The sequence below is a fragment of the Poromitra crassiceps genome (assembly GCF_964638095.1).
Source record: "Poromitra crassiceps genome assembly, chromosome: 10".
Taxonomy (NCBI): Eukaryota; Metazoa; Chordata; class Actinopteri; order Beryciformes; family Melamphaidae; genus Poromitra; species Poromitra crassiceps.
In genome coordinates, this window is record NC_139631.1 from 47,164,357 (window position 1) to 47,189,183 (window position 24,827).

At 43.9% G+C, this 24,827-nt stretch overlaps 1 protein-coding gene across 1 annotated transcript in view; it reads right to left on the minus strand.

Annotated features, from left to right (window-relative positions):
* Positions 1-24,827, minus strand: part of p2rx7 (purinergic receptor P2X, ligand-gated ion channel, 7) — a gene marked incomplete at its 5' end in the record, with an annotated part of 43,986 nt that extends 19,159 nt beyond the window's left edge. The window contains 6 exons of the mRNA XM_083645061.1: positions 3,176-3,256; positions 4,000-4,096; positions 11,937-12,009; positions 12,157-12,228; positions 15,939-16,086; positions 24,709-24,827. Coding sequence (XP_083501187.1) covers positions 3,176-3,256; positions 4,000-4,096; positions 11,937-12,009; positions 12,157-12,228; positions 15,939-16,086; positions 24,709-24,827 — 590 coding nt within the window. The remainder of the gene's footprint in view (positions 1-3,175; positions 3,257-3,999; positions 4,097-11,936; positions 12,010-12,156; positions 12,229-15,938; positions 16,087-24,708) is intronic.

Consider the following 24,827-nt stretch of genomic DNA (forward strand, 5'->3'; position numbering starts at 1 on the left):
GCCAGTGTCCCTGATCAGTAATGAGATGGGTTATGGACCAGACATTTTTATTCATCCAATGTTGTAAGTAGAGAGATTTACGATTGCAGAGTACATATCTGTTGTTCCAAATGGGGGTTTGATGTGGGGTGAAATTATGTGTACACGAGTTTCCAACATAACAGAACCTGTTTGTGAAATAAGGACAGTTTAACTGGCAGTTTTTCTATCTGGAATTCACATTTAAGGAGAAACTCTATACCACCCATTTTCTTGAACAACCCTCTGGGGAGACAATACCAAATACAGTTATTGCTAAGCAGAATATACTTTGACTAGAGCAGTGGTACTCAACCTTGCCATAATCAGGAGCCACATTGACCATAACAAAAGCTTTGCAAGAGCCACAATCCAAAGAAGTCCCTTTCCTCCCATTATTTTATTAGATTTTAATTTATTTATTTATTTTAAGTAGAACTTAAAAGAGCCACAACTACCCATAAAGGAGCCACATGTGGCTCTAGAGCCTCGGGTTGAGTATCACTGCACTAGAGTATTTACCGTAAATTCCGGACTATAAGCCGCGGCTTTTTTCCCGTTTTTTGGCCTTTTTTGCCCCCTGCGGCTTATATAACGGTGCGGCTTATCTATGGATTTTTTCAAAAAAAAAAAAAAAATCTCTCTTTTTTAGCACTCTTTCTAACTATAAATCCACTTCTGTTTTAATTTCCTCTCTTGCCCTCTTTTAACAACATAACATAACATAACATAACACAACACAGGTAAGCAGAAAGAAAAAGACGAAGCAAATCACCGCCATGAATGAGGAAATGACTCACCTGCTGGAGGCTGGAGATACACGGCTTGGGCTAAACTTTTACTCCGTGAAACACTATCGATTAAGTCCGACATCGCTCAGAGGTTTGAGCAGCTTGAAAACAAGTTTGAAAACGTGCAGAAGTCCATCCACTCACTCACTAAAGAAAATAAGCGAACAGAGTTTCTAATGAGGAAAAGCGCATCAGCGCACTGGAGGACAAAAACAACACAGTGAGTCCGAAAGTGGATAAAATGCAAAAACAAATCGAACCCCTGCACACGCAGGTTGATGACTTAATCAGCAGGAGTAAAAGAAATAACATTCGCCTGATCAATGTAAAAGAGGGAGCTGAGATTGGTGACATGGACGCTTTCGTGGCAAAATCCTGTGTTACATCCTGGACCTGAAGGAAGGCGAGAAACCACCAGAGGTGGACAGGGCACACCGGGCGCCTCGGCCACGTCCAGACCCCGGCCTGCCACCGAGGGCCATCTTCATCTGCCTACTCCGCTGGCCCGACCGTCAACTCATCCTCCAGGCTGCGGGGAAGAAGCCCCTCACCTGGGAGGGTACGCGCTTTTTCGTCCGGCAGGACCTCTCCGCGTTGGTGCAACAGAAACGCGCAACATACAACAGCATCATCGAAAAGGTTAAAGTCAATGGATATCGCTTTGGCGTACTGTACCCAGCGAGACTCGTCATAACCATTGATGGACAGCGGCGGAACAAGAGCTCAAAGTGAAACTGCCGAATATCTTTTGAGTTGGACTGGTCAATAGTACTGTGAGTAACTAAAATAAAAAAATAAAAAATGGAATTCTCTCTTCTTTAGCACTCTTTCTAACTATAAATCCACTTCTGTTTTAATTTCCTCTCTTGCCCTCTTTTCACCACACCGCGGACACTGTGTGCACTGTAAAAAAAACAAAAAATACCACAATGTGTGATTTTGTCTGGGGATTAGTGACCTGACTTTTGTTTTGTTGAAATGTTAATAAATGGGAGCTTCCCCAAACAGCCATCTCTTTCCCGACAATCCCCTCTGTGCACGAAGCCTTACATATGGTAATTAAACATCAAAACACCCGCGGCTTATAGACCGGTGCGGCTTATATAAGAAAAAAATAGTCACCTTTGAAGGTGCGGCTTATAGACCGGTGCGCCTTATAGTCCGGAATTTACGGTAAGTGTTCATAAAACTCACAGTTAGTTGTTGATTGACTAAAGTATTTAACTCATTGAGTGCCAGCCACTTTTGGAGAACGGACGCTCCCAGTGCCAGAGTTTCAGAGCGTTTTCAGTGATATCTCGAGGCCCACAGAATATTGTGTGATATTACTATGTAAACACCGAACACGCACAAAGAACGATGAGACTCTCTTCTATCATCTGCAAAAAAAAGTTTATTGATACCATTTTCCGTTCTTTAGTTATGAGCCGGAGAAGATAGGTTGTTTTGAGCAAAAAGACACGTTTCAAATTAGAAGCTGAGTTATTCCGCCTTTTGTGAAATGAAGCATTTCAAGCACATTCACTGAGTCTGAAGCTAATATTTTCTGATGTAGTGACGTGGTGTAGTTGTGTGGTGCCCTGCGTGCCCCACCCCCCTCTCCCCCCCTCAGCTGCAAACTCCTCCCCACACTAACACACAGCCTAACACGCACCCAGTCTATTTTCGGAGCGCTCCGTTTTTGTGCGCCGGCTCCCAGCGCGACACGGAAATGTCAAACCGGACTGCAGGGAAAGGTTTGGCCCTTCGGCGTCGGGTGCTGCCTTTCTGGTGGCTAATCGTGTGGAGAACCTATGCAGACAGACAGACAGAGGCAGAGGGGCTCAGTTGTGGGCGCGGATTGACTGCTGTTCGCAGCCAACGTCAGCTGCAGACAGAGCAATCTATATGGCTCTGGCTGCAGCATGAGCGGTTTCTCTTTGATCACGGGGCTTTTTCCTGCTGTTTTCCGGACCTTTCTCTAATCTGGAGAGCACTGTCGCCACCTAATGAGTCCGTAAAATAGGTTATACACCTTCAATAGCTACAATATTTGTACAGGAGATGCCTGAGGCTTTGATCCACGTCTCACCGTCAAACAACGCAATTGACGAACATACTCGTCCTTGGCACTCAATGAGTTAATTGTAAAAAAAAAAAAAAAAAGCTCACAGTTAGTTGCTGATATTTAGGCGGGCCCTGTTTAGTTTGAATGAGAATGAAACATTTTCTCTGATAAGATAAGATAAGATACGATATGATGTGATATAAATGGATTTGTGGAGGGCTTAAGCAGAACAGCAGGTTAACAAAGCAGCTATCATCTCATGCAGGTTGGTAACTGCAGTCATCTTAATGCATCTAGAAGATCAAAGCAGCGGCCTCACCGGATGAAGTTGAACGCAGGGAATCTGATGTTGTTCTTGATCAAGACGGTGAAGTTCTCTGCTGCTGCCAGCAGGGCGGGCCTGCACAACACACACACACACACACACGCGCGTGCGCGCACGCACACGCACGCACACACACACACACACACACACACACACACACACACACACACACACACACACACACACACAGCCTCTTAAAATGTGAATGGGGGGGGGGTACTGATATATAGCACGTCAAGCCACCTTTGTCCACTTTGAAGGAACATTACATATCCAGTTTGTCTGAGGAAATAAAGTGATCATGTCTCCACACATGAACATAACATAACATAACATAATTTTCTATTGTTTTAAAGTGATTTTTCAGTAACGATTATTTGGGGTGGACATTGTTTTTATCCACAGATGTGGCTCTGGGGGCGACTGTTAAAAAGTGTTTAAATGAACTGTGATGGGTGTGAGTTTTACACTCTCAGAGATCAATTAATGCTGACAATTTTGCTCTGATTTGAATAATTTCTTTCTAAAATAACGTCTGTGATTTGCTCCAAAATAACTGCTGGTGTGAAACTGAAACTCTCTGCCAATCATAATTGGAAAAAAAATAAGTCACTTGTGCTTTTTCCGATGAATCGCTCCACTTTGGTGGTGGTCTCTATGGGACGTCAGGCAGACACCTGACAGGTATTTCTTTACCTGGGCAGTTTGGTGGTAGTCACTATGGGACACCAGGCACACACCTGAGATGTCTTTACCTGGGCAGTTTGCTGGTAGTCACTATGGGACACCATGCAGGCACACACCTGAGATGTCTTTACCTGGGTGGTTTGGTTTTGGTCTCTATGGGGCACCAGGCAGACACCTGACAGGTCTTTCTCGTCACACCAAACTTCACACAGGAGCCCGTCTGAACACCTGCATGAAGACAACACACAGGAGAGTCTGTGGCCCAATCTCAAACCTGCCCCTACCTGCTTCACTACACTCACTCGCCAGTACGCCCTCGCCACTCTACCGGGAACAATTGGAAGCCGTCATCACCATGGCAACCGATATAAACCATGCTCACATGGCTGTTTTGCCATTTCAACTTTTCCTAGAGGCAATGATTACTGTCACTGTAAACACATTACATCCCAAATGTGAAGTAAACTGGACAGTTTTTGTTTTCCATAAAGGCATTTATTAGTTTATTACAAGTCAAGTCAAGTGATTTCTTGCAAAATGGTATTCTACTTGATTTGAAAACTCTGCAGGCAAGATGGCCGCCTATACTCCCTTCTGTACCCTGGCAGAATAAACTATCATAACTTGGCCAATAAGTATGTAAGATACAAAATAAAACAAATTGTCATGTCTTTATTTGTTGTAGAATGCAGAGGACATGTAACTGTTTAGTTAAACTCGCATTCCAGGAATATTGTATTTACTGCGCTGCTCTAAAGATAACGTAGTTGGCTCGAGACTGTTTCGTCCTGGAAGCCACTCGCTTTGCGCCAGAACACAATCGATTTGGGGGTGGAACACGCCAGGATTGGCCAACGCCAACGCCAGTGCCCAGAACAGTCAAATCAAATCATCGACAGAGACGCTATGGCCCGCCTCCCAGTATTTTCAGTGTATCAGAGATAGATAGATAGAGAACGTGATAAATATAGCCACGTTATGAACAACAAACTAACGCTGGTGATCCGTATGGAAACAGTGTTACTCGAAATGGTTAAAAGTTATATCAATTTGGTCATTCAGTGGCGTTTTACTGCCATGTAACATAACTAGCTAGCCGCTAACATTAGCCACAGTAGGCGATTACACATGATGCATTGCTCTTAAAGGGCTCGCGTGAACTACAGTAATAATCACATGAAAAAAAAATATATTCACATGAGTGGGGCACGCGCAAATACCACCATGACGTATCAATGTACCAAATCGGCCATTCATTTGAGGGCACAAAAAAAAGCAGGTTTGAACCCATAGAGGGCACTTATGCTGCTGAAATGATAGGGGTTTGTAAAATTGTAACAGATTGGTCTCAAATGTAGAGATTTTGACCAGAATCCTTCACATACCACCCCAAAAGCCATATATATTGGTTAAAAGCTGAAAAAAAAGTGTTTTGGGGCTAACCCACATGGAAAGAATCTATATGTACCCTATATGTTTTAATATAGGGCCACATATAGTTTCCCCATATATGGTGCATACATAAAATTGGCCGTTTTCCTATATTATATGTACATATATGTACCTATATGTATAGGTACATATATGTACCTATATGTACATATAATATAGGAAATCGGCCAATTTTATGTATGCACCATATATGGGAAACCTATATGTACATATATGTACCTATATGTAGGATTTTAAATAAATAAAAATAGCAGCGCACACGGGATTCGAACCCCGTTCTCCAAGGTTCAAGCCGTGCGCTCTAGTGCTGAGCTATACATTTTCTTGTACTAACCAGAGAGCCGGGCACATTATATACTCTCTCGCACACAACGTAGACCACAATTGTCAGCGATCGGGAAGTTATTTTATGTGATGCGTATGATCGTAACAGACTAAAATGATGTTGTGTGTGTGTGTGTGCATCTATAGTCTGTAGGCTGTACGGCTTCAGAGGTTAACTTCATTTAACACCAGAGACTCACAATAACATAGTGTGCCCAGAGCACCTCGTTCCGCACTTGGTGCAGACCGGTGCAGACTTGCTTTGGTCTAGTCAGTCACAGCTAGTAAGTACTTGCGCATGCTCGTTGCTGCAGGAACTGAATTCATTATTTTATAGTATTGCGCTAAACTATTAACCATAGTTGTGTCCTGGAAGCTTTTTGCTGGCACCACATAGCCTATAGTCCCATATTTATGATATTTCATGTGACATAAAATGCGTTGAAATGTAGTTTTCGTGTAGATCAGATTTCAACTCTCAGTTACACAATAAAAGACAATAAAATGCCAATTCACACACTATCAATATTGTCTCTATTCCAAACTACAACAAATGTTTTAACAATATGATGAACCAAATTGTGTTTTTTTACACGTTTACGTTGTAACCGCATTTTAGCCGGTTGAAAAGAGGGTGAAATTAGGTCTTAGACGTTCAAACCCAATATCACCCAGATTTAAACTAAAAATCAACGTTGAAAAAACGTTTTGTGCTCGCTGGGTATATATGGATTATGACACAGTGTATACAAACAGATTTGTAAATGACCTATATAGGAGGCATATACCTTGTATTGTGTACATATATGGCCTATATGTGGATATAAAGAAGTGAGACCTATAGGACCTGTATTATGAACATATAGGGCCTTTATGTGTATATAAAGAAGCTATATAGGAGACATATATGCCCTGTATGTGCACATATAGTACCTATATGTGGATATAAAGAAGCTATAGGAGACCTATATGCCCGGTATATGCACTTATATGCACCTGAATCTGGCCTATATGCAACCTATATGCGGCATAAATGTGGCCTATATGCGCATATATGCACCTAAATCTGGCCTATATGCAACCTATATGCGGCATATATATGGCCTATATGCTCCTATATGCGCATATATGCACCTAAATCTGGCCTATATGCAACCTATATGCGGCATATATATGGCCTATATGCTCCTATATGCGCATATATGCACCTAAATCTGGCCTATATGCAACCTATATGTGGCATATATATGGCCTATATGCTCCTATATGCGCATATATGCACCTAAATCTGGCCTATATGCAACCTATATGCGGCATATATATGGCCTATATGCTCATATATGCTGCATATAGGTTGCATATAGGTTGCATATAGTTGCATATATGTTCATATAGATTCTTTCCATGTGGGAAGTTACACTTTAAGCTATAGCTTGCCCAGGGGTGGGGCGGGATTCAAACCCATACTCTCCATGGCTAGTTAACAGGCCTTTATGCTTAATATGCTGTGGAGAGAGTGTAACCGACAACTCGCCAGCACTCAGGACTCACGAGGAGAACACTGATTCAGCCAGTTACACTCAGGCCCCGAAACTCACTCCACACCCACTGGCCATTCAGGCCACGGCACCGATTTACCCATGTTAAGGGCTTCTCCAGGGGTGGAGGCGGGATTTGAACCCAAGCTCTCCTGCTTCCAAAGCGCTACACCAATGGCTTATTTCCACCACATATAACAGCACAGTACAGCTCTACTCGACCTGGCCTTACTCGTCTCTACTTGATATAGACTCTGTTTCCATAGCAAGTTTACTCGCCTCCGCCCACACCTGGTCGTCATAGCGACCGCATATCTGCCCTCCGCCCATAGCCGAAGTAGGCTATAACGTATAACGTTAAAATTAAATCCATACATGGAACTTTTCAACTGGAATACTGGTGCCTCTAAATGACCTACACTACAGTGTACATGGGCAAATGTGACAATCGGCCAGGAGAATGGATATCACTTTGTTGTTACTCAAACTCAGCAGCTCCCTTGGCGGAGCTGGTTAACTCATTCTCTGCCAAAGACGTACCCGGACGTACTTTTAACAATGGCGTTCTGTGCCAAAGACGTACTCGGACGTACTTTCATGTTTTGGCTGTTTACATTACATCAGACACTTTCCCAGCCTGTGACATTGTTTCAAGTCAAACTGATAAAAGGAACCGCTAGTATTTATGGGTGGAGCCTGTGGTCGAAACAGAGTCCGATCCAGAGTTCTCGGCTGGCGACGATGGCTAGGAAGACGCCAGCGTTTTTGTTATTGCTCCACGACGGAGCGCCATGGCGACGAAGGCTCCCCTTCACAGCGTTCTGTGACACAGATGAATCGGAGGAGGAGAAATGGGTGCCACTTGGAGAGAGCGATGACGATGGTAAAAAGTAGCCTATTTTTTGTATCGCGTTTGAGATGAAATGATCACACACACAACATTCGAGTATAATTGTCACGCATTGTTTATAACTTATGCCGCCGGCATGACTCGCTTCACGTTTCCTCTTGCCAGCTCTCCCTCTCAAGGGAGAGCTGTCACACTCAAGGGAGGGGGAATCACATGGATACGTCAAACGCGTCAAACCGCATCACACACCCGTCCCCAGCAACCAAGGCGAAACATGTGTCACATAAACATTTCAAAGTTTACAACACTAACGTAGCTATTGTGTGATCTTCTGTGCTAACGTTAGTTATGAGAGGTAACGTGACAGCAGGTAACGTTACAGCACTCGTTATTCCTGTGTGTGTGTGTGTGTGTGTGTGTGTGTGTGTGTGTGTGTGTGTGTGTGTGTGTGTGTGTGTGAGTGAGAGTGAGAGAGAGAGAGTGTGTGAGTGTGACCACATAAGGGTTCGTTCCATTTGTTTATGCTTTTATCAAGCTAAGCTAAAAATCCACATGGCAACTGTAAAAGTAAATTATTTATTTGATTTTGTGCACATATTTATCATACTTTGATAAATACTGCGGCCAAGCCTCATCTGTCAAGAAACCCCAGGGGCCAGACTCTCTCTCTCTCTCTCTCTGTAGCCGCTCACTGGGCGGGATGGACCGACACAGCTCCCTCAAATACATTCTCTTATTTTTTATTTATTTATTTGGGAAAACAAATACTGTATAATGTGTCTGATGTGTCACTGAGGCAAAAAATAAAAGGCTCAAAAGAGAGTTCTGCTTGAAACGGTGTCCTTCACTAAAAACCTCTTTTTCTCCTATTTCTGTTACAAAGGAGGGCATTTTTAGTGAAAACAAGCTAACTTCCACTGCTTGTAACTAAACAAGGAAACATGGTCGAGTTTCAGTTTTTTACAAGGGGTAAGAAGAGAGTCTCTGCTTTATTGTGAGATATGTTGTGTAATTTTATTACTAGCACAGAATATTCTGTGGGTCCTGGAAGATCAGGAAATATGCTCAAAATCCTGGCACTGGGAGCACACAGACCGAAATGACCCTGGCAGAGAATGAGTTAATGGGCCTTTATACTGGGGAGTGAGCTTAACCAACAACTGGTGCTATACCCCTCAAGGACTCTGATTCACTCGGTTACATAAGGACAACGTGATAATCTCCTTTTTTTTGTTTTAAACTTCACCACATTCTGTGATTTAGTTTGAGGCTATGAAGTCAGCGAGAGGAAAGCAAAGCTGTTAGGCCGTGTGTCCACTAAGCTTCTTTTCCTAAGCTCCAGCATCTTTTTTCAGTTGTTGAGGTGTCCTACTTGAGAGCCGTTTGTTTATCGTTGTGCCCAAATTTCACTGCCTGCCGCTCCCCAGCACACACACAGGTTAGACCTCCCTCCCTCCCTCTGCTAGTCCGCTGAGCAGGGAGGATAGCTGCACTCGTTAATTGCTACCGGCGCATGCTGTAGCTGGCCTGGGTGAGCGGACTCAGCTTAATATCAAAACGGGCTACGCTGTGGAGTGCATCTGCCGACTTTCCGAGCTTCCAGGTGTTGGATTCAAGGCAAGACAATTTTATTTACACAACACATTTCATACAGAAGAAGTAAATTCACTGACTAAGCAGATGAATAAGGCTTCATCTTGTGTAATGTTACATCATTGACATTTATCATTTAGTGCTGTTAAAGTGCACAGATGTGAATTTAAACTATATTGGGGGGATGTCTAAGATCGAATCTAATTCAAATCTTAAGTTACCATATACATGTGATATCATATCATATCCTAGTGATTATTTCGCAGATAAACAGTAGCCTCCGCCCCCTAATAAAACCCCAACAGCAACGAGGAGCCACTATTTTTGAAGGAACGGAGCCATAAGATTCCACTCCCTTCAAAGAGCCATCACTATTCTCATTTTATTGTAAAGCCCCTGGTAATCTGACTAAGGAAAGTACTATATAAACAATTCTTATTAATATTATTATTACTTAGCATAATACGACTCCTTCCTGCTTGCTCATTCAAGGTAGGTCACTCTGTGTCTGACATAAACTGGGACCTAAAGTGTTTACGGCGCAGAAGTGCTGATAGTGTCAAATTCTAACACATCACTGACAAATGCCTCTGCTTCTTGTGGAAACGGGTGCTAACTGGTACCAAGCCAAAAAAGACATGATCATATCTGTACAGTTTAGTATCGTCACCACTAATGAACAGTTCACACATAATAATCGAGTGGAGATTTGCGAACGCAGAGCCAAATGCCCATTTGTGATTTGGGAGGTTTGTCAGCGAGCTCCGCCGAGGGCTCGTATCGTGTGGTCCAGAGGTCTTCAACCTTTTTCAGCCCAAGGACCCCTTGGCTGATAGATAAACAGAGCAGAGATGATTTAGTCTGAATTTGACAATAACAGCCGAGCACCCAATCAAACAAGTCAGGAAGGGGATTGTGAGTGAAAAATATCAAAATCCATGTACTAGCCGGTGCTAGATGCGATTCTTTTGCAAAATTATCTTTTCACTTGGCCACTCCACAGGGGAGGTCAGAGGTTAAGGCCTAAACATGGTCGTCCGTCCGCCTCGAATTGGAGCCGTCTCGCCGTCTGGCGGCGCCAGCGAGCCCCACATACTCGGACGCCACTACGCCCCCGCTCCCCCCCCCCCCGCGGAAGCTCCGTGTGAAAATGGCGGAGATTGTGTGCCAGGCAGTCTGAATTAAATTGAATGTAACGTTCCCAATTCTATGTATTAAATTCTAAAAAACGACCCTCAACATTTGGGAAGGCTAAGCCACACAACTAGTTGTTATAATCTAACATCATGCTTTGAAAGGCGACTTTACCACGAAGAGCCAGGGCAACGGCCAATCACAACTCTCCTGCAGCTGTCGTCACGCACGTATCGTCGCCGTTGAGTCACATTTTCGAGCAGCCCCCGTCAGCCGACGGCGGCCCCTCCCCGTAGGACGGCGCTCCCCCCGCCGTCACACGGGGAGGGCGGGGCGAGGCTCTGACGGACGACCATGTTTCGGCCTTTAGGCTCAGCTACAGAGCAGCAACCCTAGAGCTGATTCAGCATCTTGCGCAAAGGCACTTCAGTAGACTTGTTGCAGAACCCGGGTCATCTGGTCTCTCTCTCGGTGCTGCGTCTATGTGCCGACAGCCCGCAGTGCCGACAGCCCGCAATGCCGATAGGCCACAAGCAGAACCAGCTGAGCGAGGCAGCGTGCAGCGTGTCGGTGGACCAGCTGAAACTAACCTCTCCCAGCGCCCACGCCTAAACCTAACCTCTCCCAGCCCCCATGCCTAAACCTAACCTCTCCCACCCCCCACGTCTAAACCTAACCTCCCCCAAACCATAACCCTAACCTCTCCCACCCCCCATGCCTAAACCTAACCTCCCCCAGACCCTTACCCTAACCTCTCCCACCCCCCACGCCTAAACATAACCTCTCCCACCCCCCACGCCTAAACATAACCTGCCCCAGACCATAACCCGAAACCTAACCTCTCCCACCCCCCATGCCTAAACCTAACATCGGACGCTTGACGAGTTGGGAGTGAGAAATGTGTTCGGCTGTCGGCACTGCGGGTGGTCGGCATAGCGGGTGGACTAACAGGTGCAAACTGATGTGAATGGCTGCTACCTGATGCTGAACCCATTGTGGTGTTATACCAGATCAACTATTAAGTTAATCAGTTAAACTAGTCATTTATGGAAACACTGATCCATAAATGACTAATTGGTTAATTGAGAAAATAATCATCAGATCAATCGACAATGAAAAGAATGCTTAGCTGCAGCCCTAACCAGCAGTGGAACAGAGTGAATGAAATGAGTCTCACCGTGGCTGTGCTGGTCCCAGGCTCCTCTCTCACAGTCCTTATCAGTCTGACACAGTCTGCCGGACGAGGGGACCTGGAATGTCAACACTACTGCACAATTAGAGGGCTTTTAATAATTAAATGAAGTAAAGCCTATGATGTAAAATCTACTACAACCATAAATACTACTGCTGCTACTACTACTAATGAGGGTGGTGGTAATGATGATTTTAAAAAGCACCTCTGGACACTTCCCTTGCTTCTGGTCCTTTGTCTCAATGACATTGGTGATCACAAAGAAGGAGTTTTTGTCCTATAAGAAAAGAAAAACAATCTTCAAATTCACCTGAAGGACCATGTGACCCTCCTACAGCATATACTGTACCAACCCGGTCTCACGGCAGTTAGTGAAAAATCATGAAATTGTAATCTATAGATTTGTGTGGAGAATGACTTTGATAGTTTTCTGAGCTCGCGGCTTTCAAATTCATGTATTTTAATTGGAAGTATCGTTCATGCCTGCAATTTTTTTTTTCTGTCAGTCGGGACTCGGGAACTATAAACAGGAAGTAGTGTGACATTGAAATAAAACAGTGGCCAGTAAGGGAGTTGTGGTCGGGGTGGTGGATGAGCGTATACATTTGCCTTCGATGCCAATGACTGGGGTTTGGGGTCACTTCCTGTATCTGTTTCGCCACTGCCATGCCCCTTTAGGAGACTTAGGAGCCAATAGACCAAATCACCGTGACGTCACCATGTAAACAAATTTACTTCCGGGTACCACTTGGGGAAGGCGGCAGGTGTAAATGTGCGTGTTGTCAAATAAATGCTGTCAAACCCTCTCGTTGTTTTCGGCCGACTACTTTCAATTTAAATGGTTAAACGGTTGGTAAACATGCTTGTCCGACGTATCTAGCCTTTCTTCTGTGTTTGTTTTATGTAGTGTTAGCTAGCTAATAACGTTTGTTTGTCTGTCAAACTCGCTGCTTTTTTGCAGACTCATTAACGTTACAGACAGAGCTACTGACGCCACGTTAATTTAATTTAGCGTCAAGTCTACTCTGGTCTGGTCCAACAGGTAAATTAGCTAGTCTGGTCTCCACTAACAGGGCCGATTTTACACTTCATGGGCCCCTGGGCTATTGATCTCTGCAGGGCCCCCCCCTCAAGCGGAAGGGGGGGCTTCGACGGCGCCCAACGGGCGCCGTCGAAAAAAAATTTGAGTGTTTTTTTTTTACCTTTTTTAGCCGTATTTAAAGGAATATCTCATTTTAAATCAACATTAGGATTATACTGTTGTGATGTCATTATTCAGTATCTTCTCCTTTTCTAAGCCCTAGGCCCTAAGCACGATAAATTCGGGAGCCCTCTGACAGGGTTCCATGTCGTTGTTCCGACCTCTCACTGTTCCGACCTCCCCTCTCCCAGCCCCCATGCCTAAACCTAACCTCCCCCAGACCCTAACCCAAAACCTAACCTCTCCCACCCCCACGCCTAAACCTAACCTCCCCCAGACCCTAACCCAAAACCTAACCTCTCCCACCCCCCACGCCTAAACCTAAGGTCGGCATTGCGAGTCGGCATAGCGGGTGGACACCCTCTCACAGTGGATATTACTCTGCAAAAAAAATTGAATGGCGTCAGTAAAAAAAAACATTTTTTGCGAAGACCCTGGACAGGGGGCCCAAAAAAAAACATCAAGGGTCCCCAAAAAAAAAAAAAAAAAAAAAAAAAAATTTTTTTTTTTTTTTTTTTTTTTGGGCCCCTTGATGTCCCGGGCCCGGGCTTCAGCCCGGGTAAGCCCGTTGGTAAAATCGGCCCTGTCCACTAACGTTAGTGAAAGTGTTGTTATGAATGATATTAAACAACAACACAACACGGACGAACCATTTTTGTCTTCTTTGTCTGTTTTTGTCTTCAACACGTCCGTTTGTGCCGTTCACCGCCATTATAATGTGTGGACCCAGGGGTACCCGGAAGTAAATAGGTATAGCTGATTTGGTCTATAGAACTCAACAGTCACGTGACCTTTTCCGTGACATCATTGCCCGGGAAGTAAGTTCCCCATTCATTTTCTCCATAGACATTTAGAAATATCCTTATATAACGAGTTTTAAGGCTGGAACCAAGCCAACCCATGACCTACTGAATCATGAGTGACCATAAAACATTCGGTTTCGTACAAAAACAAAAAATAAATTGAAAATTAGATTTTTATCCCCCATTAGTGCTAATCTTAATTTATTTATCCTGGTTGCTGCTCCACCCTCTGCCGATCTGGGGAGAGCCAGAACTGGCTCCATGCTTCCTCCGGGACATGGGCAGTTAGCCAGCCGCTTCTTTTCACCTGACATATAGCATATTTCACCTTTTTATAGCGCTTTTCAAGGCCTCAAACACGCTTTACAAAAAGAAACACTAAAAGGGGCGGGGATGACGTAAGTGCAACAGACAATGGACAAACATGACGCAGGCACACAGGGATAGGCAGGGGGAGCTAGGAGAAGGCAGAGGAGAAGAGATGGGTTTTGAGACGGGACTGAAAGACAGTGAGGGAGTCTGATTCTCTAATCTCCGGGGGGAGAGAGTTCCAGAGCTTGGGAGCTGCCCTGGAGAAGGCTCTGTCGCCGAAACTGTGGAGGTTGGATAGGGGGTGGAGAGAAGGCCGGCAGAGGTGGATCGTAGGGAACGGGAGGGTTGGTAGGGGGAGAGGAGGTTGGTGAGATATGGGGGGGCCAGTTGGTGGAGAGCTTTGTATGTGATGACGAGGATTTTGTAGGTGATCCGGGAGGAGATGGGAAGCCAGTGGAGTTGTTGAAGGATTGGGGTGATGTGGTGCCAGGACATACCACTTGGGAGGATCACGCTATTCCAACGAGTTCCCCTCCCTCCGAACAGGCGCTCCTAATGACCAGAGCAGGCACCACTTCAGCGACCAGGATATTGCATGTTTTGGTGTAGGGTTCCTATATGAAGGAAACCCCCAGAGGGCATGGGGAGAACATGCAAACTCCACAGAGAAAGGCCCTTTTGACAACCCCACCCGGGCGGTGGGCACTTGAGGACATGCGGACGGCCAGGCATTCCTTCAACAATCGTCAACAAATGACACACAAACCGATTAAGCACAAGAAGAAAGAAAAACAAACAATATAGAATTACATGTTATTTAAAAGGCCAAATAGCAAATCAAATTTTTAACCCGTTTTTTCCTGCATCTTGGTATGATAAATCTGTGACCAGAGTGCCTCCTGGTGGCTCACCTGGTAGCACGCGTACCATGAAGTCTCAGTCCTTCACGCGGCTGACGCCGGTTTGAATAAGAGGTCCTTTGCCGCATGTCATCCCCTCTCTCTCCCCACCTTTCCTGTCTGCCTATACTGTCCTATCTAAATAAAGACGAAAATGCCCCAAAGATAATCGTTAAAAAAAAGATCTGCGACCAGATGGAAGCAATCTAAACTCGCTGAACAGGGTGTGGCTACGGTCAGCAAGGATAGACTGGGCCTTCTTTATGGCTTGCCATTGTACAGTTAGTTGAGGTCATTTAAGTTAATAACTGCAATTTTCTCTATAGGCATGAAGATTGATTGACAGCTGCCATGTCATGATATTCATTTGATCGTACTAGCTGATGTAATCACACTATAGATTTCATTATGGATGAAGACAACATGGTTTACTTTTGATGTTAACAACCAAAGAAATTGAATTTTGGTGAAATGTGTGGCATGCATTGTTAAATAGGTGCACTCTTCCCTTAGAGTCTAAGGGATGTGATCTAAAATAGTTAAAAAGTGATTTTTCATTTCAGCTCGACTTTAAACTTACATTTTCGAATTCAAATGAAGGTACTTCACCTTGTAAATGGCCTGTTTTGAGGTAATTGTGTTCATTTCATGAAAACAAAATTCCATTAATTTATTTATTTATTACATTTCTTGAACTATTTCATGAAGTGCCCGTGAGAGCGTGTTGTATATACCCTAGAAACAGCACCCAGAGGCTCCGGGCAGCACCCACCTGTAAGGGCCCGCTGTAGTCCACCACGTCCCACACCACCTCCTCCCCACCAGGCAGCCGGGTCAGAGCCACCCCCTTCACCTTGGTGGTGACTGAACTCACCACCAAGTCAAACTCCTGGTAGCTTCTGTTCCACAGCATCATGATGCTGCAAAATACCATTTACACAAAACAATAATCAACAAAGAAACACTGCAGACACAAAAGGTCGGTTCACATTTGAATTAGTAGCTAAACAGATGAACAAATCAGAAAATTCTATGCAACTCTTTTTTTTACTATTTTACTATTACTATTTACTAGGGGTGTCACAATATATCGTCCCACGAAATTTCGCGATAGTAAAATGTCACGATATGTATCGTTGAGATGAAATCTCATATCGTGAAAAAAAAAAAAAAAAAAAAAAATCTTCAAAAATAGACAAAGAAACGTCTTTGTTTGTTGAAGTTCAATGTGTGGAAAGTAGTTCAGTTGAACAAGTCTCTGAAGAGACACATGAGAAGTTATTCAGGAGAGAAACCATTCAATTGAGTTTCTGGCAAAACTGTTTACTTGACAGGAAAAACTGAAGATGCATAAAAAATAGACTAAGAAAAGTCTTGTTGTTTGAGTTTGAAGAAAAGCTGAAGATGCATAATGAGAATTTATACTGCTGAGAAACCTTTTAGTTCAAAGTAAATCTAAGTGACGGTGTAACTCATTCTATTTCAAGATAAGCCTTATCTCCAATCTCATGTTTTCTAGTTGTTATTGTAATAACAATTTCCCACAACAGCATGTTTTGTATTTGTGCATTTCAAATAAAATACTACTTTTCCAGTCATATATTGTCATTATTCAAGTTAAAAAAAATATTGTTAAAATCGTATCGTATCGTATCGTTATCGTGAACCCAGTATTGTGATACGTATCGTATCGTGAACTGAGTGTATCGTGACACCCCTACTATTTACTATTTTAATTCTTTGCTATTTCTCTCTTCTTATACAATTTATTTATTTTTTCATCTTATCCAGTAGATTTTTTTTTAAATCTAATATACCTTGTTAAATTATTACCTGTATGAAATATACTTGCCTTACCCAATAAAAACAGTAGGCCTATTCTGTGCATTATATGACTGCTACTTTGTAGGCTACATATGCTACATATGTTGCATACTATACAAATAATAGGAATATAAGGGGTTAATTTTTTTTTTTTTTCAGATTTCCCCCCCTATTTTCTCCCCAATTGCACATGGCCAATTCCCCCTGCTGCCCCGGTCGCTACCCCCTCTGCCGATGTGAGGAGAGCCGTAGACACACACATGCTTCCTCCGATACATGTGCAGTTGCCAGTCACTTATTTTCACCTGGCGGCAGGGAGCTTCACCGGCAGGATGTAGTACATGGGAGGATCACGCTATTCTCGCCAGTTCCCTTCCGCCCTGAACAGGCGCCCCGACCAACCAGAGGAGGCGCTAGTGCAGTGACCAGGACACATACCCTCATTCCGGCTTCCCACTTGCAGACACAGCCAATTGTGCCTGTATGGACGCCAAGCCAAGCCGCAAACCTGCATATCTACCACTACACCTGGATGCCCTAAAAAAGGACTAGTCATTAAAGGTCACTATAAACTCTATTGAGCAGCACTAGAATATGTTGATATTATAGGAAGAGGAGGAACATTATATGAATTAGAAAAATGTTGTTATTTACCTACTAGCCTACTAGCAGGAATAAAACTTATATACAAAATTCACTATAAACTGTATCGAGTAGCCTACTGCAGGCATGCTACTATGGGATTATATGAATAATAAATTAATAGAGAAATAACACCTGGCAAAACAGTGTTATTTTCATTAGGGATGGTTCATTTCATTTTGGAAGTCGGCATGCACACATGAATAAATAGCTAATTAACTCATTGAGTGCCAATGACGACAGCTGTCGTCATTTCAAATACTAACGTAGAGTGCCAAAGACGACGATTGTCGTCAATTGCGTTTTTTGACGGTGGGACCTGGATCAATCCCTGATACATCTCCTGTACAAATATTGTAGCTATTGGAGGTCTATAACCTATTTTACAGATCCATTAGGTGGCGACAGTGCTGTCCAGATGAGAGAAAGTGGAGTAAAAAACAAAGAAGAAGTCGTTGTGGAAACGGAAATCGCATCGCATCCATATGCATCCATATGCATGAAGCATACTGTAACGTTAGCTGTGCCTGCAGCAGCCAATCTGCTGCCACAATTGAGCCCCATCCGTGTCCGCTGCGATAGCCCATCCATATGATTTAGTTGCCGACACGGCGACACCAGCGTCTTTCTGAAAAGTTACATTATTCTCAGCTGGCGACACGCTGTAAAAAAGCGGGGGATGCAGCGCACTTTTCAGTGCAGATCAAACTCAGAGCAAACCGCAGCAGAGACACTCCTCCCACCACGGAGGAGGAGGAGGAGGGGGGTGGGGCACGCAGGGCACTACAGCATACAACCATTGACAGTACACACAGACCCAGGCAGCACGCTCGATGCATAGAGAGCAAACAAGCTAGAATAGGCTATCTGATGCCCACCAGCAGTAAATCAAGACCAGCAAGAAGGTGTAGGGTCTGCGCACGCAGGGGCCAGCGCTGCTGGTTGCAGCTAAAAAATATTATTTGGCCAAACAAAATTCCTTTGTTTTCACTCTTTTATTGAAGGAAATTATTTTTGAGGTGTCATTATATCAGAAAATATTAGCTTCAGAGTCAATGATGTGCTTGAATGTTTAATTTCACAAAAGGCTCATTATCTCAGCTTCTAGAAAAAAATTGCTGTTTTTGGTTAAATCAAGCTATCTTCTCCGGCTCATAACTAAAGAACGGAAAATGGGATCAATAAACTTTTTTTTGCAGATGATAGAAGAGAGTCTCCCCGTTCTTTGTGCGTGTTCGGTGTTTACATAGTAATATCACACAATATTCTGTGGGCCTCGAGAAATCACTGAAAACGCTCTGAAACTCAGGCACTGGGAGCGTCCGTTCTCCAAAAGTGGCTGGCACTCAATGAGTTAATGTACCGGTATTTAAAAGTTGGTTTGTTTTTGGTTTGTTTTTCTCTAGTAAAATGCCAACTTCTGCAAAATAATCTCACAGTTCAACAGAGTTGTGGAAGTGAATTGTTAGGAACTGTCCGCCCCTCGTCATGCACAGATGCGGGGGCTGAGATATTTCCTGTGTAGGCTCAAGGACAAGGAGCCTACAAAAGAAGGATACGACAGAAAAGACTCACGTCACAGCGTTCAAATTTTGCATTAGGGCCAGTTCTATTGAAGTGAATGGGGCGGGCAGGGAACATCCCACTAAATAAACCATCACTAGAAATAGTGTGCATTCATCATGTCACTTGCTCAACTGTTGGTACCTCTCTGCCTTATTATAGTAGTGAGATATCTGTGTCATTTCACCTTTGGTTAAAAAAAATGCTTTCACCAGATTAAAGAAAACACAGCACATGATGTATTGTTTCGCTCATGTGTCATGATGTAGTTAGCTAATCTAGCTTTATTTTTAACCTGAGGTGAGCTATAGCAGGAAGTTTCTCTCGCCCATCGCCTTTGGCTCGGAGACTCTAACATAAGTCTCACATGGTCACATTATCCGAGGGTGGGCAAGTAAGTGAAGGGCCACACATTGGACAGCATACCTGCCAACATTCCTGATTTCAGCAGGAGTCTTCTTATTTTTAACCCTCTCTCCCACTGTTATTGGTAATTTCTCATTAATCTCCCAATATAATAGTGATACAAATCCAATGGCTGTAGCAGCTGGAATTCACTCAAATAATTCTGCCTTTTTTCTGCCGTTTTCCTTTGGCGGCCGGATTGAGATGGTCCAGGGGCCGGGGCCGGCCCTGGGGCTGCATTTTGCCCATTATGTGTACTGTGAGTTGCCCCCTGTACTGAATTTACAACAGTGTGTGTTTTATATTACCATTACAGTGCACGCGGTGAGCATACAACACAACATAGCAGTCATTCGGATACGACGGTGCAGTGAACAATAAACCTGGGAAGCAAAACACATTGTGAATACTCAAACTCCCACGGTTCATGTCGGCACTTAGGCCATGTTCACATTACAGGCAAATCTGATTTGCTGCTAAAGTCGTTAATCATCATTATCTTGATTGGTTTCCAAAATCTGATTTGGGAGTGTGTCCGCACTGCCACAAATCTGATTCGGGTGATCAGCGCGTCCACACTGAAGTCACATAAGTCGAAAGCAGATTGGAAACTACCTCCACATGTGGTTTGGGACAAGTGACACAAATCACACTTGGAGCATCCAGACCCATAAAACCAATCTGGATAGAATCATTAATAGGTCACTAAAGTTCACAAATCAGATTTGGCCTCCTAGTTTGAACATGGCCTTAGTCTCTTAAAACAGACGAGTTGGCTCCCGCAATTTTCAAATGCTTCTGCCTACATGTCTGTACTTCAAGCTGGGAAAACTTGGTCAAAACAGAAACTCTGGGAAAATAATGAGCGATGATAGGGCGATGGCCCGGATGTCCCGCCTAAAGGCAGGTGATTGGAGAAATCTGAACAGATGTTTCTCCAATCACCTGTATCAGTTCAAACTTCCTCCGGTCTGAAGCGTTTCCCCCCCAACTTCCTTTGACCAGCAGGCTCTGTGGGTGGGAAGTACACACTGTATAAGATCATCATATACAGTGTGTATGCATCATAATGCATCATAGTATGATGCATTCACAGAATCTAGTAGAGAGTCTGGCTTGAGAGACTAGTCGGCACTGGGCCGCCGCCTCTCCTAAATTCAGCACCTGGCTGTGGAAATACTGGATTTAAACAGTTGTTTCACAGCAGAATATCATTTTAACACCCCTGACTAAACTGCTGACATCCAACTACTGATACTGAATATCTTCAAATTTGCAATATGACTCGACGTCCCGGAGCCAAAGGTGATGGGTGAGGGAAACATAATGGGGCTAAGCTAGGCAGCTGCTGGACAGAGCTGTTTAGAGACACATTTTTGACATTGCATTATATATATTATAAATATATTATATTATACTATTAAGTCATTTTTATCAGTATGTTACTTGTCACATGCACTTCAATGAGACTCTTGATCTCTGTTATGGGTCCATCAAAGGAGCATACAGATCAACCATGTCGCCCCCTATAGGATCATCCAACCCGTTCTCACTCTGAGCGCGTCGCATATTGACGCTTTGTCCTGTCCCTTGTGCGTCGCTTGTTACTAACATGGTACCCTTGAGCGACACATGAAACGACTTGGGCTTTCTGACTAAACTCAATGCAAACCCATGGAAGTCATCTTTGACGCTTATGGCAACTGCTCCCCTATTAGCCTAACTGCTCCACCATTAGTCAACTGCTCGCCCATTAGGGTCTGGAGGAGCTAACCTCTCCCAGACCCTAACCCTAAACCTAACCTCTCCCACCCCATGCCTAAACCTAACCTCTCCCAGACCCTAACCCTAACCCTAACCTCTCCCACCCCATGCCTAAACCTAACCTCCCCCAGACCCTAAACCTAACCTCTCCCACCTCCCACGCCTAAACCTAACCTCCCCCCAGACGCTAATGGGGAGCAGTTGACTAATGGGCGAGCAGTTAGGCTGATGGGGGAGCAGTTGCCATAAGCGTCAAAGTTGACTTCTAAGGGTTTGCATTGAGTTTAGTCGGAAAGCCCAAGTCGTTTCATGGGTCGCTCAAGGGTACCATGTTAGTAACAAGTGGCGCATAAGGGACGGGACAAAGCGTCAATATGCTACGTGGTCGGAGTGAGAACGTGTTGGATCATCAGACCACAACACCATATGGAACCAGTTTACAAGACTGTATTAAAAAGGGAGGCTGTTCACACCAAATCAGTGAAAGTATGGTCAAAGGACACTATCCAATGCCTCCAAGGCAGCCTGGAGTGCAGAGACTGGTCTGTTTTCACCCATCCAAACAGATCTGAGGGGTCTACAAGCACTATGGACATGGATTAACTTATTTCAAATGTGCAGCTACTGTATATCAGATTCTGTGAGGAGACTGTTATACCTACACGACAGGTTAAACAGTATCTGAATAACAAACCCCCGATTAATAAGCGTTTGAAAGAAATTATTAGGAAGAAACATGCGCTTTTTCAAGTATCGAAGAGAAAGGGGACGAAAAACGACTGGTTAGAGCCAAAATTAAAAAAGCCAAGTTTAGGTATTCACCTTTTTCCTGGACTTACGTTTCCCATGATTCTCAGCGGTAGCCAGTTGTCAACTTCCTGTTCAATTTTTTTTCACTAGCAAGGAGGTTCGCGCCGCTGTCAAAGAGTGGGCACTTATGGCTTATTTGATCCGAAATGGCTAAAAATCGTAGCGTTGTGTGGTTGCATAGCGGCGATATTTTACAGAAACGAGGTGAATGTCAATTCACTGGTACTGTATGGGCTTATTTTAGCCGAAATTGCTATGTGGTTGCATATAGCAGCCGCTTTTATTTTGAAGGCTAAACATCCAAACCGGAACTCTTATTATTTGGTCATTGAACGCAGCTTTAGCGGTCTCTCTCTTTCAAGATTCAAGATATTGTCAGTCTGTTGTACAATTATGCACATTTGAAATTATTGTGCTGGGGGGCTCCATTACAAGACATAGGTAGGTACAAAGTCACAACAATTATTATGATTATTTTCAGTCTCTTTCGCTATGAACGGTCCTGGGCGGAAACAGGCAACCGGCAGCTGGAAACAGGGAGGGAGGGTGTCATGGAAGCGCCCACTGTCTCACCATGAAGCTCGTGAATAGAGCTCATTCACAGCATGTCTCAATGTGTCAGCTGCCGTGCAGACAGGACAAACTCCCTGATCTGTCTTGCATATTTTTCTAAGGCTCGAGCACTCAATGCTAAATTGGAGCTCCTACCCTCCAGACAGACATTTAGCCCCCGTTCACACCATACGCTAGGCATGGGTCGATTTCCGGTTTTACCGGTTAGGTTCGGTATACGAGCCCAAACCGGTTTGATCACGTGCAAACCGAAAAAACCTAAAAAAAAAAAATAAAAAAAAAAAAAAAAAAAAAAATTTAAGTTTTTTTTTTTTTTTTTTTTTTGCCAGTCCATTCTGATTGCACTATTGTTCGTATTAGCCTCTTCTCAAGTTGCACTAGTAGGCAAAAGTCTTATTTTGTTTATTATGTTGATGTTTGAAGAAAAGTTAAGCTGAATAGTTATGAGAAATAAAAACAGTGTGTTGTTACAGTTAAAAGGTTCTGCTTATTTGTATTCAGTGTTCGTGCTGGTTGGCAGCATACCAGCTTAGAGGTGCATTATCGCCACCAACTGCAGCCGCTTTGATACGTTTTTTTGGGGAATATCGAACCGGTTTCAAAATGTTCAAACCGACCCATGCCTAGGCCCTATATTGTGTGAATTTGTGAGTTTTGAAGTTTATAAGGCAGCTCAGCTGTAAGCCAATCCATTCTGATTGCACTGCTTGTGTTTTTATTAGCCTTTTTCTCAAGTTGCACTATAGGCAGAAGTCTTATTTCATTTATTATTTTGATGTTTAGAAGAAAAGTTGAGCTGAATAGTTATGAGAAATAAATACAGGGTGTTTGTTACACAGGTGTCCTGCTTCTTTTTATTCAGTATCATTGCTGGTTGACAATACCAGCTTAGAGGTGTATTATCGCTATCAGGTGGACTGAAGTTGCACTACAGACAGTTATGGGCCACACTCGGGAGCCCTGCTTGGAAAAAAAAAAAAAAAAAAAAAAAAAAAAAAAAAAATTTAATTACAAAAAAAATCGGTATACCGGTTCGATCCGGTTTAGACGGCAATATCGAACCGTTTTAAAATTTTCAAACCGACCCAGCCCTACCATACGCCGAAGCAACGCCAACCTAAGCTCAACCTATGCTGAACCCACACGTTTCATTTAGGCATCCTTGTTAACAGGTGAAGCCGTTCACACCACCCGCGCGTGTCATGCTGAAGCCACGCTCACGCCTTGCTCAAGCAATCGTTCAGGATTCATGCCTATTTTCCAAGCGTGACGCATGAAGCTTCCAGGCATGAAGTCAATGGGAGTTGTGGGCGGGTTCAAGGCGGGAGAGTAGGCGCTGACATGAAAAGAGAAGGCTTTTTGTGTGAACGGTTAGGCGTCAGTTCAGCTTCAAGCTTCAGTTCTACTTACGTTCGGCGTCCTGTGTGAACAAGGGCTTCAGTCACACCTGGAAAATAGGACTGAATCCTGAGCGATGGCTTCGGCGCGGCTTCAGCGTGGCTTCAGCGTGGCGTGGTGTGTGGCTGGTGTGAACGGTCTTACCTGTTAACAAGGCCGCCGAAATGGAACTGCGTGGCTGTTTTTGTGTGGCTGCACGACAAATTTCCCCTCAGCGACAATAAAGTTTACTTTAACTCGACACCTAAATGGATTGGAAATTGGAAACCCTCGTTAAGGTTTTGCTTGCACCTGTGTTACTTCCTGTCTTTTAGACACAAAATGAGTGAATTGGGTGGGAAATGAAAAAGGCTAATAAAGGAAAACTAACGTGCACATTTTAGATTAAAAAAATATTTTCTTTAATTTGGTGGAAGCATTTTTCAATCAAAGGTGAAACAACACATGATGGTTTATAGTGAGACTTACCCTGATCTGTCCCATTCACTTCAATAGAACTGGCCCCAAGTAATGATGTCTTATCCTTCTTTAATAGTTTCCTTGTGCAGGCTAAAGTGACTCACCAGATGACCGTTAAGATGAATCCGTTCAGAGTCCACTTGAGCGAGCCGAGCCGCACGCTGCTGATCCGGACCAGCTTGTTGGTCTCGTATTGGCAGAGAGCCAGCAGTCTGCGGGACAT